Source organism: Acyrthosiphon pisum, chromosome A2 (assembly GCF_005508785.2).
Source record: "Acyrthosiphon pisum isolate AL4f chromosome A2, pea_aphid_22Mar2018_4r6ur, whole genome shotgun sequence".
NCBI lineage: Eukaryota > Metazoa > Arthropoda > Insecta > Hemiptera > Aphididae > Acyrthosiphon > Acyrthosiphon pisum.
The window spans coordinates 71289419-71306972 of NC_042495.1; the positions used below are offsets into that span (position 1 = coordinate 71289419).

The 17554-nt window shown below is 34.1% G+C and overlaps 1 protein-coding gene across 1 annotated transcript in view; it reads left to right on the plus strand.

Moving 5' to 3' along the window:
- The first annotated feature begins 444 nt into the window (after positions 1-444).
- The window catches only part of LOC100161949 (transmembrane protease serine 9), a 19968-nt gene continuing 2858 nt past the window's right edge, over positions 445-17554 (plus strand). Inside the window, exons 1-12 of the mRNA XM_016808893.2 lie at positions 445-888; positions 1442-1568; positions 2473-2635; positions 5657-5865; positions 6566-6762; positions 7479-7539; positions 8224-8344; positions 9212-9305; positions 9455-9557; positions 11893-12055; positions 13433-13638; positions 14338-14598. Coding sequence (XP_016664382.1) covers positions 778-888; positions 1442-1568; positions 2473-2635; positions 5657-5865; positions 6566-6762; positions 7479-7539; positions 8224-8344; positions 9212-9305; positions 9455-9557; positions 11893-12055; positions 13433-13638; positions 14338-14598 — 1816 coding nt within the window. The 5' untranslated portion in view covers positions 445-777. The remainder of the gene's footprint in view (positions 889-1441; positions 1569-2472; positions 2636-5656; positions 5866-6565; positions 6763-7478; positions 7540-8223; positions 8345-9211; positions 9306-9454; positions 9558-11892; positions 12056-13432; positions 13639-14337; positions 14599-17554) is intronic.

The window sequence follows — 17554 nt, forward strand, 5'->3', positions numbered from 1 at the left end:
AGGTGGAAATACTAAATTAGACTTGTCGTCAAAAAAATTATTTCCCCGGCACGCCACTGAATTATCGCACACAAAACGGAAAACGTCCGCTTGAAACGAAATTTTTATTTTTCGGTCCTGTGACATTCCGTTTTGACGAGATTTTTCTTCGATATTATACATATTATGTTATATACGTCAAATTTATGATAGTACATAATATACCTATTATATTGCTGGCTTGGGCCACGGTCGGCCGTCAGTGGCGGGGCGCCTTCAAGGTCGTCGCGTCCGCAAGAAAGTGAGAGTAGGTAACAAGTCATATGCATTATATTATTATTATATTATCATCGTGTAGGTACATAATATATATATAGATATATAATACACGTATATGGTATATACCACGGTAACAATACCAACAATATTACGCAGCTACCGATACCTCGCGCGTGCACGTCCGCTTTTACTCGCGTCCGGTCCGCTGGCGGGTGCACTTTCTTTCCGCCGCCGCCGCCACCGCCGCTGCCGTCTCTCAGTGGAAGCGGCACTCAGTACGACGCGATAACTCGGTTTAGTGTGCACACGGTCGCGACTTCGTATAGGAGGTAACCACTTACCGCGGTGTGCAAAACGCGCGAAGCGTCTGGAACATCGTCACATCGCTCGGACGGCCGCTCGTCGCACTCGCCAACCAAGTACGCGCTCGATCGCTATCCGAAGTTCACTCGTACGGACGGACGAACGCGCGCGCGACCGCGGCCACCGCGCGTTTATGGTGCTCGGCCGCCGTCGACGATGCGGTCGCAGCAGCTGCAGAAGATGGTGGTGCACGTGTGCATGCTGACCTCGGTCGTCGCCTCGACCGTCGGCCATGGATCGGCCACCACCCCGTCGTCCGCGTCCACGGTAAGCTTCTGTGGGGTGAGCGCAGTATAACGCTACACGCCACAGACCGTCCACAGGGTCTTCGCAGACGTGCCTCAACGATACACAGTAGTTTAAACAATTAATAATAATACAATAATAATAATAATAATAATCGTATCTCGGTGTCTTCGTTGTCGTTCTCTCTGGTGACTGGTTTGAGACTAGGCCGGTGCGTTAAATTTCTGCGGTAAAAGTAGTTCTACCGCCACCGCGAAAGAAAGAAAACACATTCGCCATGTGTGTATGAAAACGAAAACGACAACGAAAAAATAACGTTTTGACGAGTGCGTTTAAAACAACATGCTATTGATATTATCGTTACACGTCTTTTAATAATTTCAATCCCATGCGGCCATGTCGTGTGTGTGACCCACCAACCCACCCAACTAACTAACCCACTTATATTACGTATAGGTACAGGGTTCATCGGGAAGATCTTGAAAAAGCATTTTTACTTGTCAGGTCTTCGTGGTTTACCCTATAGAAATGTGTGTAAGTGTGTGTGTTGATAGTTTGCATTTTCTTTCCGCAGGACAACGACGACGACGGCCCGTCCAGACCCAACAGGCAGGGTGACAAGCGAATATTCTTTGACGACATATTCGGTTCGGTCAGCTACGAGCCCGAGGAGAAGTTACCAGTGTCCAACTGCACTTGCAGTGAGTGCATACTATAATATGTAATTTAATTATATGTCTACGGATTGCATTATTAGTTGTTGCGAGACTATCAATACTCGATACAATAAACGAATATTAATGTCACATTATTAACACAACAATATTATTTTATTGTGCCAATACGCTATTAAGGACGTTGTTCGACCTGGTTACCGATTTTCGGACGCGTTTCGGAAACACCAACTATACCGGTTACAGTGGCGCTAGTGCTCTACACGGTTTTCGGGTCAGAATGTAAATACATAATATTATTATATTATACTTTTACCGTCGCGAAGAAATGCGCGTTTAATGTCTATTAATGCATGTTTTAAATTCGTAACGGAAAGCGTCCGAAATACTTCCTGACAAGACGGTTTACCGTTTCTTTCACGCATACAACTACACAATATGCATAAAATCAGTTTTATTCAATTGACACAATGTATTATATCGTTTTTTAATATCACACGTCGAATAACGTTTATATATTTAAATTACATTTAAGACACAAACATTTTTATCGTATGGTATTCGTTGTCTTTTTTCAGCCGTCTTCCACGTCGGTTGTTAAAGTCATTATCACTCGATTTCGAGTCAGTTTTTATTTCGATTCTGTGTAATTATTATGTGCATAATATAGCATATTAAATTATGCTCCAAAGCAGTATATATAGACTTAACTGGTCAAACATAGATCATCGTCATAAAACTCAGCCACCAGTTTTTTGGACCGTTCAACCACGACTCGTACCAATATCAACTCGCCATATCAATTACAATTATGTTTTAAAATGCGCCTTAGCGCAAAAGTTATTCATTACCCTTGGTGTATAGCTCCCGTAGCGATCAATAACATTTTTTCAAATCAATCAATATTTTAAACATTTGTTTGTACATATAGATTGTGGAGTGCCCAACCAAGAAATCCGCATAGTGGGCGGCCGCCCCACCGGGGTGCACAGATACCCATGGGTAGCGAAACTCATGTACGAAAGCCATTTCCACTGCGGCGGATCACTCATCAACAGCGATTACGTGCTGACCGCAGCTCATTGCGTCCGGAAGTGAGTGCATATTATTTGTTAAATATACTACTGTATATGTCTTTAAAAAGGTTTAAACTTATAATGGCTTACCGTTTATTCATTCGTTTTCATTACAATAATATATTATAATGAAATACTAAGCTATAATGATGTATGCTTTGATTTGATCGAAATCTGAAGACATTTGAATGTATTTTCTTGTATTATTGTACTATTATAAAACTCAGTTTTATGATTAATTAAAACAATAACTAGTGAATGATATGATATAAAAATATTAAGTATTAACATATAATTGCGATTGTGCCTGTTCATATTAGGCTCGCGTAATCGGATAGGTATTGTAAGGTGGAGAGAGTTACTATAAAACCACAGTGGCGTAATACGGAAACCAAAGACAGTTCGTTAAAATAATCTCATAATTCAGTCAGAAAAATGGTATAAGTAGGTAATATGTCATAATTACATATGCATTGTTCTAATAAAAAAAAAATAACTGAGCAATTTACGTCCTCGGAAGTTTTGAGACTCATTATAGTATAGAATTTTGTTTAGAAAATCTAAAAGTGGTACAAAGAAATACATTTTAAAAGTCTAGAACCCATTCTCCGAGGTATGGTAATTTACTAAGTGATTTATTTTGAATAAATAGTCGAATGTGTGCATGTTATACGAGTATACCAGAGAGAGAGAGAGAGAGAGAGAGACCTGCGTTGCCGTTTTTATATACGTGTAACTATTGGGTCTGCATAGAAAGTTTTAAAACCCTCAATTCGTAGTACGGCGATGGCCGATAGTCAATGACATAGGTAGTAACTAGTACACGTTGTATGATTAAAAATTAATTTTTAATTGCGAACGATCGATTATCATTTATTGATATATTATACCGTCCTCGAATGCCTCGTCGTCGTTATAATACTAGCAATAGGTACGCGGTACAGACCGCGAATTTGGGGTTTCCTGACTTTCTATACACTCATACACATTGCCGTTTCAGAAGCTGCTGAGTACTATTTATGTATAATATGTCAGCGTACGCGTTTTGTAAATACATCATGAATCCATAATACATTAATACATGCTACGCGTGACACCGATCCATTATAATTATTATTATTATTATCATTATTATTATTGTTCGTCTCTAATTTCGGAACAACCGTTATTGTAATAATAACATAGGCACCCATATACTGTAATTTTGTGCCGTAAAAACGAATCCACCACACCATAAAAATCACTCGAAAAACCGCAAACGCTTGCGGTCAGATATGTAGTAGTATTAGGCATGTACTGAAATAGGTATATGGGGTGATTCATTTAAGCATCGTAAATAGTGTTCTTAATCGATTTTTGTTTTTCGACAAAATGTACACTAAAAAATTATATAGCACTATTTTTTTTTTTTTTGGATTGTGACGTTCTGAGGTTTTTTAAATTTTCAATGTCTGCTATATTGTTAATTTTATATTCTGAAGCAAAATGCTTTTCTAAAATTATAATATATTATTAAAAACAATATGACGTGTGTCTACGCACTATATTAATACGCCACTCACTTAAACTTAGTTATATTTTTAATACTTATCCGAAATATTTATACGTCAAATGTCTTAAGAAATTATTTTGCTTCAGAATTTTATTAAATCTCGATTGTGAAAATTTGTAAATTGCTGAAAAATGTAGCGGTAATAATACTTAGGAGGTACCTATTGTACCTAGCTACTTCAATAACTGTATGTGTAATACGTAATCATATAATATATTAGAAACACTATATAATAATAAATTGACTATATGAAAATTATTAGAGTAGCCACTTAGGATCATTCCGTATGTCGTATGTGTGTAGATATTATAAATCCACCGTACGTGTACCGTCCGATGACGGTATACCCGTATGACCGTGTGTGTATAACAGTATAATACCATAGCGTAAAACCATAGTATTGCATTTCCACCGTCAATAATTCGCACCGTCATTATAATATATTATATTATATTATTATATTATTATACGTTTGTATACTATATTTCAATTCCCCGTCGCCACGCCGAGAGATTTCGTCCTAAATTGTTGCATTATACCAGCGTGGAGTAAACAAACGAGGTTATAATACACATCCGATAGATAATAATATGATAGCCACGGTACCTTATACCTATACGCGCGCATAATAACTTTCCATTGCGAAATTATTCATAAAAACAATTTCGAATACGCGAAACGTACACATTTTCATTTCAGGAACACACGTGGAACGCGAACATCGCTTACATACAAGTGTGTGTGTTTGCCAATTAAAATTTAAAACGTACTTACGACAGTAAGTTATACACGGCGATGATTGCGATCGGAACATTTTCTACGATAATTTTTTTTAATAATTATTATTATTTATTACATAATAAAATATCACATTGTATATAATATTATATTAGATAGAAAACAATAGGTAATTAAACATACCATTGGATATAATATTATACGATTGGTGTGCTTTTATCGATGTAAAAATCGCGTTCTGTTAAATATTTGCTTTTTTACTCTTACTCGTTCTCGTTATAAAACATAATATACCTAGGTAATAATATATAAAATATAATGTATACATATATATGCAGACAGCGTGATTTCGAGATTGTACCAGTTATTGTTAATCGGGGACTTGGAGAAAGTCAAACACGTATGCATATATTTGTTTTCGTACTATAACGTTAAACAGGCGTTATCGTCTGAATAGGATCCATGCATTTGGAAAAAGATAAAATACTTCCATTTTCCTCTGGACTGCAGTTTACTTGGAATAATATTATAATATAGTTGTCTACACCACGCGAATCAACGGCGTCGTTATAACCGAAGCATTATAATTATTATATGATATTATATTAGCATAAATGCATAATATTGTTAAACATAGTGATTCGGTGTTTTATTCTTTACCGTCAAGTCAAATTATACATAAAATATATATTATCGTCTTTTAACAAGCAATAACGACTGCAAAATATTATAACGAACGGTGTTTATAGATTGAAAAAATCTCGTATACGTGTGATATTCGGCGACCACGACCAGAGCACGACTACCGACGGCGAAACGATTACCAGGATGGTATCTTCGATCGTGCGTCATCGGAACTTTGACGTGAACTCGTACAACCACGACGTGGCTCTGCTGCGGCTGCGGAAGGCTGTACCGTTTACCAAATCAGTGAGGCCGATATGTTTGCCGTTAGCTAGTAAGTACATAATATTATACAAGTAATATAATCTAGTGGCGTGTAACATATTGGGTCCAAGTGTCGCTCAAGAAATGGGTGGATGGGTATTGGTATAGAAGGAAAATAGAACATTATTATGAGGGGTAGGTCACTTAAAATTATTTGACCAACACCAATTTTTTTTTTAATCCTCGCCACAGATAACCGAATAGACTACGACAAATACCGACAGTATAATAAATTAACTTTGAAAATTCCACACTTCTTGTCTGTCTCGCCGAACGTTGTATAGTCCTGATGTGAAGGCTTAAAATTATTTTGTAGGTTTCGATTGATAACTTTTTTGATACTTAAAAACCACACCGTTTAGAATGTGTAAAATTGAAATGTTGCTAACGTCCGTGAATAACAAAACATTTCTTTTATTAAATATTATCGTACATTAAAACCCAAAAATAAAAAAAAAAACCCTAATTTTAACCGGTCAACTAGTTTCGGGTCCAATCGATTTTAAAAATGTTTCGGTTCGAACACCGGTTTCTTAAATTAGGTTCTAGTCTCCTCAGTGACGTGTTTATTAAATACAATGTACAATGTTATAATGGGTTTCACGAAAACGATAACTAAATTATAATATAGAAGAGATGTGAAAAATCACTATAGTATGACTTTTCCAAACTCTTATCACATTATTTAATCAACGTTATTTCATGTGTAGCCCGCGAACCGTCCGGAAAAGTGGGAACCGTGGTCGGTTGGGGCCGTGTGTCAGAAGGTGGAAATCTGGCGGACGTTGTGCAAGAAGTCCAAGTGCCGATCCTGTCATTGGCGCAGTGCAGGGCTTCAAAATACCGACCACAGAGAATCACCGCCAACATGATTTGCGCCGGAAAGGGAGTCGAGGACTCTTGTCAGGTTTGTTATTTTAATTTGTGCGGTTGAACGAAATCATCGCAATTTTACCCCTGGTTTGTTACTAATTCGATTCCTGCAACAGCTCAGCTAATTGTTGCCATTGTCGTGAATAAATAATATTAAATATACTCAACTATACTACATAGGTATATTGTATGGTTTTTTACAAAATTTTTTTTAAATCTCAGTTTTTTGTTACTATATCTATCGATCATATTATACCGGTTTGAGACCATAAAAGCCCGTGATTCCGAGAATAAGTCCACTTCCGACGAACTATGATTCGTATAAAATTATACACGACGAGCGCGGTCATAATTACCATTATCCATATTATAATATAATATTATATCGCTATATTATTATCACAATTTTCAGTCGCCATATACTTCTGCAACAGAAACACCTTGAAATTTTCCCGAAATAGCGACTCAGAAACTTTCTAATGCATAACTGCGTTCTTAGTATTTGATACGCGTCATCGTCATGTAATATATTTCAGTTGATTACTCTACATATTTTTTATCCATCACTATATTATAATCACCGTCTAATATTATTATGTACTTCTCAAGTGGTTGAAACTCTTTTAGGACTCCGAAACAATTTAAAAAAGCGTTTTATACAAGAAACCGACCATTTTTTACACCTTACTCACGTCGCCCACCATTCTATGTAATAAGCATATTTAATAATATTGATTCTTGTCATTGCAGGGTGACAGTGGAGGTCCCTTGTTGATAAACAGCGATGTCGATGACAAGTTGGAAATAGTTGGTGAGTATAATATATTATTCGTGGAGAAGATAACCGTAATGATAGAAAAGATTATTCTTTTAACGGTAAACACTCGCCGTCACATAATTACAATTACGTGATACGTCATACAACGTTATTACAATTTATAAATTAACATTTAAAAAAAAAATTCCTTTAAGGTCCCCACACACTGCAACGGTGGCGGTGGCGTTAAATTCTATTGCCTTGGCTTTACCGCCGCGGTGAGCGATGAAATGTATCCTGCAGCAATTCACCGCTACCGCCACCGCTGCAGTGTATGGGGATCTTTAGTACCTAGGTACTAGGTACTACTTTAATTTCTGTGCCAATACGGACTATTTTTCTGAGAATCTCGATGTATATACTTATAAATATTTAATTTTCAACGAGTAGTACCTACCTAGTTAATTTGTAAAAGTGTTGAAAGTTGAAACCTTAAATAATTTAAAATTTAAATTGTAAAAATTGTAAAGACTTTATTTGAAAAATGTTGTTTTGCGTAACTTCATTATGTAAAAAAACATTTTCTAAAAATACAGTAATTTTCGTGATAACGAGTGATCACTGTTGAAAGATTCATTCACTATAATTTATTTCAGTATTAAATTCGGTCAAACAATCACTTAGGTGCCTATCTATATTCGTGTTTTTTTCTTAACTGTTCATAACGTCGTTTTCCAGGCATAGTGTCTTGGGGCGTTGGCTGTGGTAGACCCGGTTACCCGGGCGTGTATACCAGAGTTACCAAATACCTGGATTGGATTCAAAAAAATATGCGGGACACCTGCGCTTGCGTCAGATAGCGGCCGGACTTCCATAATTACACGTTAATAACAAATAATTTATACGTACCTATATGCGAATATTAAATGTATTGTACATATATTATTATTTATCTAAGTCCTTAAATTATATTATTTATTTGATCTTGTATTTTTTATTTTTTACTCTACATCCCGTATCTAAAAACATAATATACATAATATACGTTTTGTTTGAAGGAAAAAAGAACTCGAACAAAACGTTATATAAAATCGTATAATATAATATAGGTACACATCTCATCCGTCTATTATTTTATATATTTATTGGTACTCGTGCATAACCATCTGCAGACAAAAAACGTCACCGCCGCCGTCTCACTTTCAAGTTTCGGCGGCGGTATAATACTAAGATATGACGAACAATAATATGTAGGTACAATCGATATTATGTTTCGGTAGGTGTACAATAATGTACAGCTCTGCGATATCACAGCGTGTCCGCGTAGTATATATAAAAAGACGTATACATTGCATACGCGTTGCTCGTCGTCATCGTTTCTGTCGTTCAAATTTTCTTCTTCTTTCACCGTCTCGCGGTGTACCTATGTGTGCGTATATAATAATAATATGTATGACAGGTACTTCCGTCAGACGCATTTTTGAAATTCCGCATAAAATGCACACAACGTGTCTATTAGCCTCGCGGACGCATTACGCAATCCGAACACGTTTTAATAATACCCACACACACACATGTACCTATATCTAATATAATATATTTACTGGACCTGGCGGTCGGTCTTGAATTGGCGTGTAGAAAAGTGGATTCCCGTTTGCTACATCCAAGACGTGTGTGTGAGTGTGTACACATTTTAACGATGTCCGATACCGTTAAACGTATAATACTTGTGGCCGCTTCGGGTCACAGTCATGACACCGAGTCGCCAAGGTTCGTTTGTCGCGGGCGTTCTGCTCGTAATAGCATGTGCAACGCAACAGGCAAGTACCTACATTTTATAAAATATATAATATATATTATAACGTAATTCTTTGTGAATCCTCGGTTTTGTGCATTGCACTTATATAATAATATTATCATACATTGAAAAGTGTTAATATTATAATATCCGACTGATGTTTCGCTGCAGGGTCATGGCGTAAGAAACGTATTCACAGACTTTGGATTTCGCAGACCTACGCCTCAAATCGCAGTAAATTCGGTCATCAAAAATGGCCAAGAGTGCGACTGCAGTGAGTACTACATACCTAAACATTTCTTTTCTTCTAGATGACCGACGGCCATCGTCGTTGAATTTAATCCGCATACCTACCTACCCTATAATAAATCACATCAACTTTTCGTTTAGACTTTTATTTATACGAAATCTGCTGGTTTACGACTTTGATAAACTCCAGACGTCTATAGAAAATTTAAAAACGCAAAAAAGTTTAATTACATTTGGTATTATATTTTCCCCAACACACTATATTATTCTACATCATGAGATCAGTAAAAATTTGCGTTACATTAATTAGATTATATATTTTTCATAAGGTCTTAGTAGAGTTTAATATTTGAGAAAAAAAATACATAATAATTTGACGCAACTTTATGAAATACAAAAAGAAATTCATTCGAAGAGCATCGCTCAAAGTTCTACTTTGATCGAGTATATAGAAATGAAATACCCCGTACCATATTATATCGTTAAAACTAAGAATTAATATACTTAATAGGTTTAAACTTTTGAATTCCCTGTAAAATCTTCCATGTTCTCACAAAATGTAAGTAAGTTTTAATTTATAATACATCTATAAGTTATAAACTTATAACCAATACAATGATTAAAAAATTACAACTCCAGATATTAAATGAATCCATATTAATAATACATTATTAGTTGAATATTAGTTTGTTAGTTTGTATATCTGTAAACAAAAACGGTTTGCTAATGATTTTCATAAAATATAATATAATCATATAATATAATTTATTTATATTGTTATTATGATTATTATTAATAACGTCAAAGAACTTGACCTGGAACGCAATGTAATTTACGTTAAATTACAATAGTTTTACACGATTTCGATCTGATTGACTGATAAACCTATCAAATAAATAAAAAACTATAACATAAAATCAAATAGGTATACATAATTCATTTTTTTCTTATAGATTTAAAGCGCAAACCTTGTATAATATAATATTATATTTGCGTATGGTAATACTCACGGTTCACCGTTCATTGACCGAAAATCACACATTTCTTATTATCATATACAAATAATGTGTTCTAAAAATAAATAATACAGTATATAGGTAGGTACCTATACATGTACCTTTGACGTTTCTAGTCTTTTGCACTTTTCTCTGAAGATTGCATTGAGGTATTAATACCCAGGTGACTTCGCAATATAAGTATATTGTATATAGGTACAGAAACCAGAAAAATAATTTATAATATAAATATTTTACAGAAACATGCGTATAATCTCGAGGGTTAATTGGAAAATATATTTTTTGCTATTTGGTTCCATGTTTTTTTTTTTACTTCCCGATTACTATAATCTTTGTCGCTAAAATCCCATAAACATGGATTTGACTGCACTTCAGAAATTAATAATTCAACGTCTAACATGATGATGATGCTCGTTGAAGAATCAATAATCAAATGATGAATAAAATAAAATATTACGATTCCGCTAAGAATTTCCGCTACAAATATGACATGGATAACCCAAAATAACATGTTAGGATTTATTTTGGTATCCGCCGAGGAAATAAATCCCGCGGAATAATCGCGTCGTGTAGCGGTTTTTTTTTCCGTGCGGAAATTCCGCTGTAATGTGTCCAGTAGTATTTAAATATATGAATTTCGATATTGCGGAAATTCCGCCGCGGAACGTCCGCTGCGGATATTCCGCAAGTGTGACACCGGCCTTAGTAATGATGTGTGGATAACCAAAAGAAAACATTATACCTAATATCTTATAATATATTATTACACATTTATATTCTAGCGACCTAGTCCCTGGTAAATGATCTAACGTTAAAAATTCAAAAAAAAATGAGTCGTATAGACTAATCTATAATGCAAATACAAATGTAAATAATTTAATGTTAGCTAATAACATCATGTAGTTGATTCTTAAAAAAAATAACGAACTCACACAAACTATTAATGCGTATTTATATTGTATAGATGAGGGACGATTGTCGAATATGAACTGTGTTACAACTGCTGACTTTTATTTAAAAAATCACATGTGATATATATATATATATATTGTTAAAAACCAATTCAAAATTATTCAACAAGTGTGTATAATAAAATGTACGTAGGTACTCGATACCGAGTCATAAAAAAATTTATTTTAAACAATCGAGAAATGTGACGAAATATTCGGTAATTACGATTAATATTAGTAGGTAATAATTATTGTTGAATTTAATTCAAACGCTGAAATATAGTATACACATCACCCCTAATATCATAACTACTCGCGACGAATTTTAAGTACAAATGTTTAGCTTTAAAATATTTAATACCCACACGTGTTTTTTGCGAAAAATCAAAAACAGGTTGCGGATCTCCGAACGTCGACACTAAAATCGTGGGCGGTGACCCTTCGGGTGTGCACGAATACCCCTGGATGGTCCGTTTATCGTATTTCAATCAATTTTACTGCGGCGGTACGCTGATCAACGATAGATACGTGCTGACGGCTGCTCATTGTGTCAAAGGGTACCTATAATGAATTTATATAACAACGATAATGGTGATTGGTATGATTTTATAGATTTAAAGTATAAGTTTTTTTATTTTTTATTTAATACAATACGGCACACCGCACACTTTCGTTCCCGTCTTCTACCAAGATAGACCTATTTTATGCCAATTGTACCGTCTATCCTAATCGTCGAATAAAACTTCTGAGAACATATTTGAATCCGTCATGAAGTTTTCTTGAAAACGACTCTGCACTTTTTTGGAATTTAACTTTAACACATTAACCCTTCAAAATTAGATTTTTAAATTTTGAACTTTAAGATTTTTTTTTAATTTTAATAATATTGAAGTTTAAAACGTAATTTAAAAATGTGAGAAAGTTGTTTTCAACTAAATATAGTGACAAATTCAAATATGTTTTCAGAAATTTTATCGGATAAACAAGTTAGTTAATATGATTGGTAAAAGATTGATACATTTGACCAATAAAAACACACAATTAATATTTGTGTAATGTGTTATTAGCATGTAAGTGCACGTGGAGGTGTGCACCGCTATTTATTTTATACACAGTCACTCACACTGTCTATAATAAAATTATAATGATCACTTACTGATCGCAATGTAGACGATCCGCATGCATAGAAAATTGCCTATATTGAACTCCTTGAAAACGGTCGGAGTCGAATAATTAGAGACTTCATTTAACATTTTTGTGACATCTATTTGAGACTAGAAAAATTATAATCATGATTCCGGTAACCTTAAGGTAAATTTTTTAGATTCTGAGCGGAGCGTACAATGATATGTTTTTTTTCTGTCATCGCCATTTGTAGAATTAAAAATGCTTTGACTATCGCTTTGAGGGATGGTTTTCGGTAACAAATTAAATCTAGTCGGTACTTTGTGGAGGGACAGGGGGGAAATAAAAATGCTCAGTAGGTACTTTTCAAAATAACAAACATTTTTCCGCAAAACTTAAAGAGTTACTCAATGACGAAATATACCTAATATACATATAATACGGCTATACTGAGATTACTGTAGGTACATCCAACGCTGCAGAGCGGGGTAACTTATTTTTCCCTATTTTTTTTTTTTTTTGTTTAACACATTATGGTGTGTTTTTACAAAAATGAAAAAATAATAATAATTTAAAACTTTTTTTTCCGAACTCGTGTTTAGTTTAATTTATTCAAGTTTTAACTGTTAAAATAATAATCCTGTAGGTGGATATAAACAATAACTACAACAACATTTCTCCGTTCGTATACCAGTATACTATATAATAAAATATAGCATGATTAAAAATGAGTTATTTATAGGTATATTATAGTACCTACATGGCTACATCACATAATAAATAATAATATTATAATTGCTAATTTTCAGATTCTTTTGGCCGCTGATCAAAGTCACCTTTGGCGAACACGATTATTGCAATGCCACCAGAAAACCAGAAACCCGATTCGTCTTGAGGTCCATCGTAGGTGAGTTCAGTTACCTGAATTTCCAAAACGATTTGGCGCTGTTGAGGCTCAACGACCGAGTGCCAATGTCTGCTACAATAAAGCCCGTTTGTTTGCCGACCGACACAAGTAAGTTATATTATATAAAATTATATAACAAATTGATATCATGCTTGCACGAAGGGCCCCCACAAGGTGGGTTTCACTGGGGGGAGGGGGCTGTTGGACCTGGAGAACAGGGGACCGGCTATTTTAGGGGCCCGTTGAAATGTATTTGTAATTTTTGAAACTTTGCAGGTGTGAATACTTATTTTATAGTAATTTTGTTATTTTAAGCTGTGGGTTGGCCATTTATTACTTAGAAATCGTGTATGAGATACCCAATACCCATATCGCTTTTAATGGGTTATATTTTTTTGGTAGTTTTGTATAGGGCCCGCTAAAATAACAAAATCAGTTTAGTTAATAAAATAAGGCAAAACATATTTTATGAAACATTTTAAAGTTGGTATGGAAAGTTCAAAATATCTATACATACTTTATTAAGGTATTTGTATTTGACGATTCGCAAAAACCAGATACCTACTAATATTTCAAAAAAATAAATTTTAGATCACCATAGTTCTCAAAATGCCATAAATTCCTAGTGTCTGCAAACACGGTGTATAATAATTAATAATACCTACAGTTTGGGTATACTTAACGCAAAGCCCGACATAGGTACCTATATCAACATTTTGATTATTATAAGAAAATCGACCTACAATGCAATATTGCTATCGATGATAACTACGACGACTAAATATTACGATATGAATAACTTTGCAGACGACACGTACAGTAACGGCGTGGGAAAGGTTGCCGGTTGGGGTACGCTGTACGAGAACGGAAGTCCGTCATGTCACCTGAGGCAGGTGGACGTGCCGATAATCGACAACAAGGAGTGCGCCAAGACCAACTACACGGGAGACTTGATCACGGAGAACATGATTTGCGCGGGGCACGAGATGGGTGGAAAGGACTCTTGTCAGGGTGATAGCGGTGGACCGCTGATGAGACTCATGGAAAACAAACGGTTCGAGATCATCGGTATGCATACAATTATTACTATCATAATATTCATTATCCACAAAGTATAAATGATCAGATATATATGCAACTTACTAAACTGCAATCATACCAAAATGATAAATGTACAATATACCTATTATAGTTATACGGAAAATAGGTACATGATCATTTACTCGAATTTCATATTTTCTTGTGTATGATGTATATATTATGTCGTCGTACACGCTGATCGCTTCCGACGTTCACTATCAAACACACATAATAATATTAAAATATAACATTATTACTGTTTTTTGTCCAACAGTGTCACAGCTAGTGACCGCATCGAGCGATCATCCCTGAACGACCCATATATTTTGTCTACTCTACCACTTACTCGCTAACATAGTTTCAATTATGCTACACCTACTAAAACTTATTGACTAAGACTTAATATTAAATTTTGTTACACATTAATATTTTTGATATTAATAATGGTTATGTTTATATTTTATACACGATTAAATACGTTATATTTAAAGGAGGTAGGTAATCTAATATTAAATAATATGTATTATTTATAAAAAGTAAATGTATATTTCAAAACCTTCCATGACCCACCAAACATATAATTTAGACCCACCTTTAAGTTGGGACCATTAGTTTGGGAATATCTCTGATCTACACAACATTTCTTATTATGCTGCAGCAGTGGTGGCGATCCTTCAGCAACACATATACAATTTGGTAGGTTGTTGGATGTTGGATGATTATTTATTATACTATAACTAATTAGTGTAACATACTAACATAATTAAAAAGAAAATAAAAATACCGAAAATCGCGCTTACGATTCTAGATAAAATTCTCCTCCACAATTTTTATAATAGGTATTTTTACAGTAAACCACTTCACTAAGCCGTATTATTTGAATTACACAACCATGTTTTTATGCCATATTTTGTTCACTATATTGCGCCTTTGTGTCAGCGCAATATCTATTTTCTTTCTCAGACCCACGCGCAACATGGATAAAACGCTATCACTCAGGCAGTAATTTTTCATAATTTATGAGTAATCTTAAAATAAAATCACCTATTACAAAAATTATTGATATTAATATTTTTGAGGGTTTGACTTATCGATTTTTATTTTATTATTATTTGACTTTATATACGACTTTCAAAATAAAAAAAATTGTTTGTAAATTTAAATGATACCTATCTATTAAAATTGTTTTTAGTCAATCTTTAGGCAAATCGATACTATTTCATACCCTAAAAAATATTATTCTCTATCATTTTAGTAATAGATAATTTTACTCTAAGATAACTGAAAACCAAAAAAAAAATAACTCTGCGTAAATGCGTTTTGCCTACCTATGGTTCGTGTGGCCGCGTGGGCAAGAAAGAGAAAATAAACAGTTCGCTGAATAGGTATTATACGGTTTTTTTTTTTTTATTGATCTCAAAACTAACCCGGCATTTGAGGCCGTTAGTTTACATTACAAGACTACAGTAAGTTATTATACTGTTTGTATTAAATAGGAACAAAAACAGTTAATCTAATACGATTATTTCCCTTCTCAGAAAATTGACGTGAAAAATTCTATTATCGTTTAAAAACCTTTCCATAAAATTCGATAAAATATAAAATGTAGGTAGCGTAATAAACACGTCATTGAACTTTTATAATATTATACGACCGTAAAAATCGAATTGCTGCGGTGCACAGGTTTTAAAAGCAATTCAGCCGTGATGTCAACGTTAATGTAAGTCGTTACGCGTCAAGTCCCTCTGAATTAATTCTGAACAGATATAATTATTATTTTATACATTATTACAAGTGACGTCAAACGAACCGAAAATAATATTATAAAATAAAAAAATCGTTAAATGGGGGGGAGGGGTTAACCGCTCTGCTGTACAGTTGTATCTAATTTTATATGTATCGAGTGTTAGGTGTGTTATGAATAAAATGTATGATGACTGATGACGTATGTGTTCAATATGAAGGCAATGTTATATCATTGCATATGAAAAATGGTTTTGAGCGAAGACAGCGAAGTCTGTCAGCGGTCATCCTATATTACAAATAATATCTTGTGATATATTAATTATATTGATTGATGTTATATAATAATTTAGTTTACAAGATAGGTATTAGGTAGGTACAGTGGCGTATTTACGGGGGGGGGGGGGTGTATGGGGGATAGATCCCCCTTGACCTTTTTTTTTGTAAAGTTAAGCTTACTTATTTTCTATATTTCTCAATAGGATACTACTTTTAAGTTTTAAGTAGGTAGGTATATCTGTTTTCTAAATATTCTAGCCGTGGTAATTTGTTATACCTACTATACGCCACTAGTCGGTCGTGACATAAATATCGGAAAATAAAAACATATACATCTATGGTGGTCATGTATATCTATGGTAACTATATTTTTGAATTTTCCGCGAATTATTTTTCATGCATGATGAGTATTTATAATAAACCCGATAAATAGTCAAAAGGTTAAAAGGGCACGGATTTATTTTTAGAGATTGAAAACATTATATTCACCTCTGGGTTACATGCTTTAGATGTTTTTGATAAAGAGTTTTATCCAAATATTCATGAACTCTTTAAAATATTTTGTACTTTGCCTGTATCAACTGCTATACACCTGAACTCAAGTTTTTATTAAGTATTAAGTCTTACCTAATAAATAGTTTAATAGTATGACAGAAGTAAATATTTTATCAATTTTCCTATCTAATATTGAATAATAACTATAAATTAAATAGTAATTATTATATACTTTGTTTATTATAACCGACTTAGCCACCCAGGGCCCGTTTTACAATCATAGTTTAAACCTCGGTTCACGCACTGGAACCTCACCGAAACCCTTATTTAAATTAATTTAAAAACCAGAATCTTACCGGAACCGATACTTTTACTTGACACATTTTTTTTACATAAGTAAAAAACCAAATCATGTAGCAATTTTTTT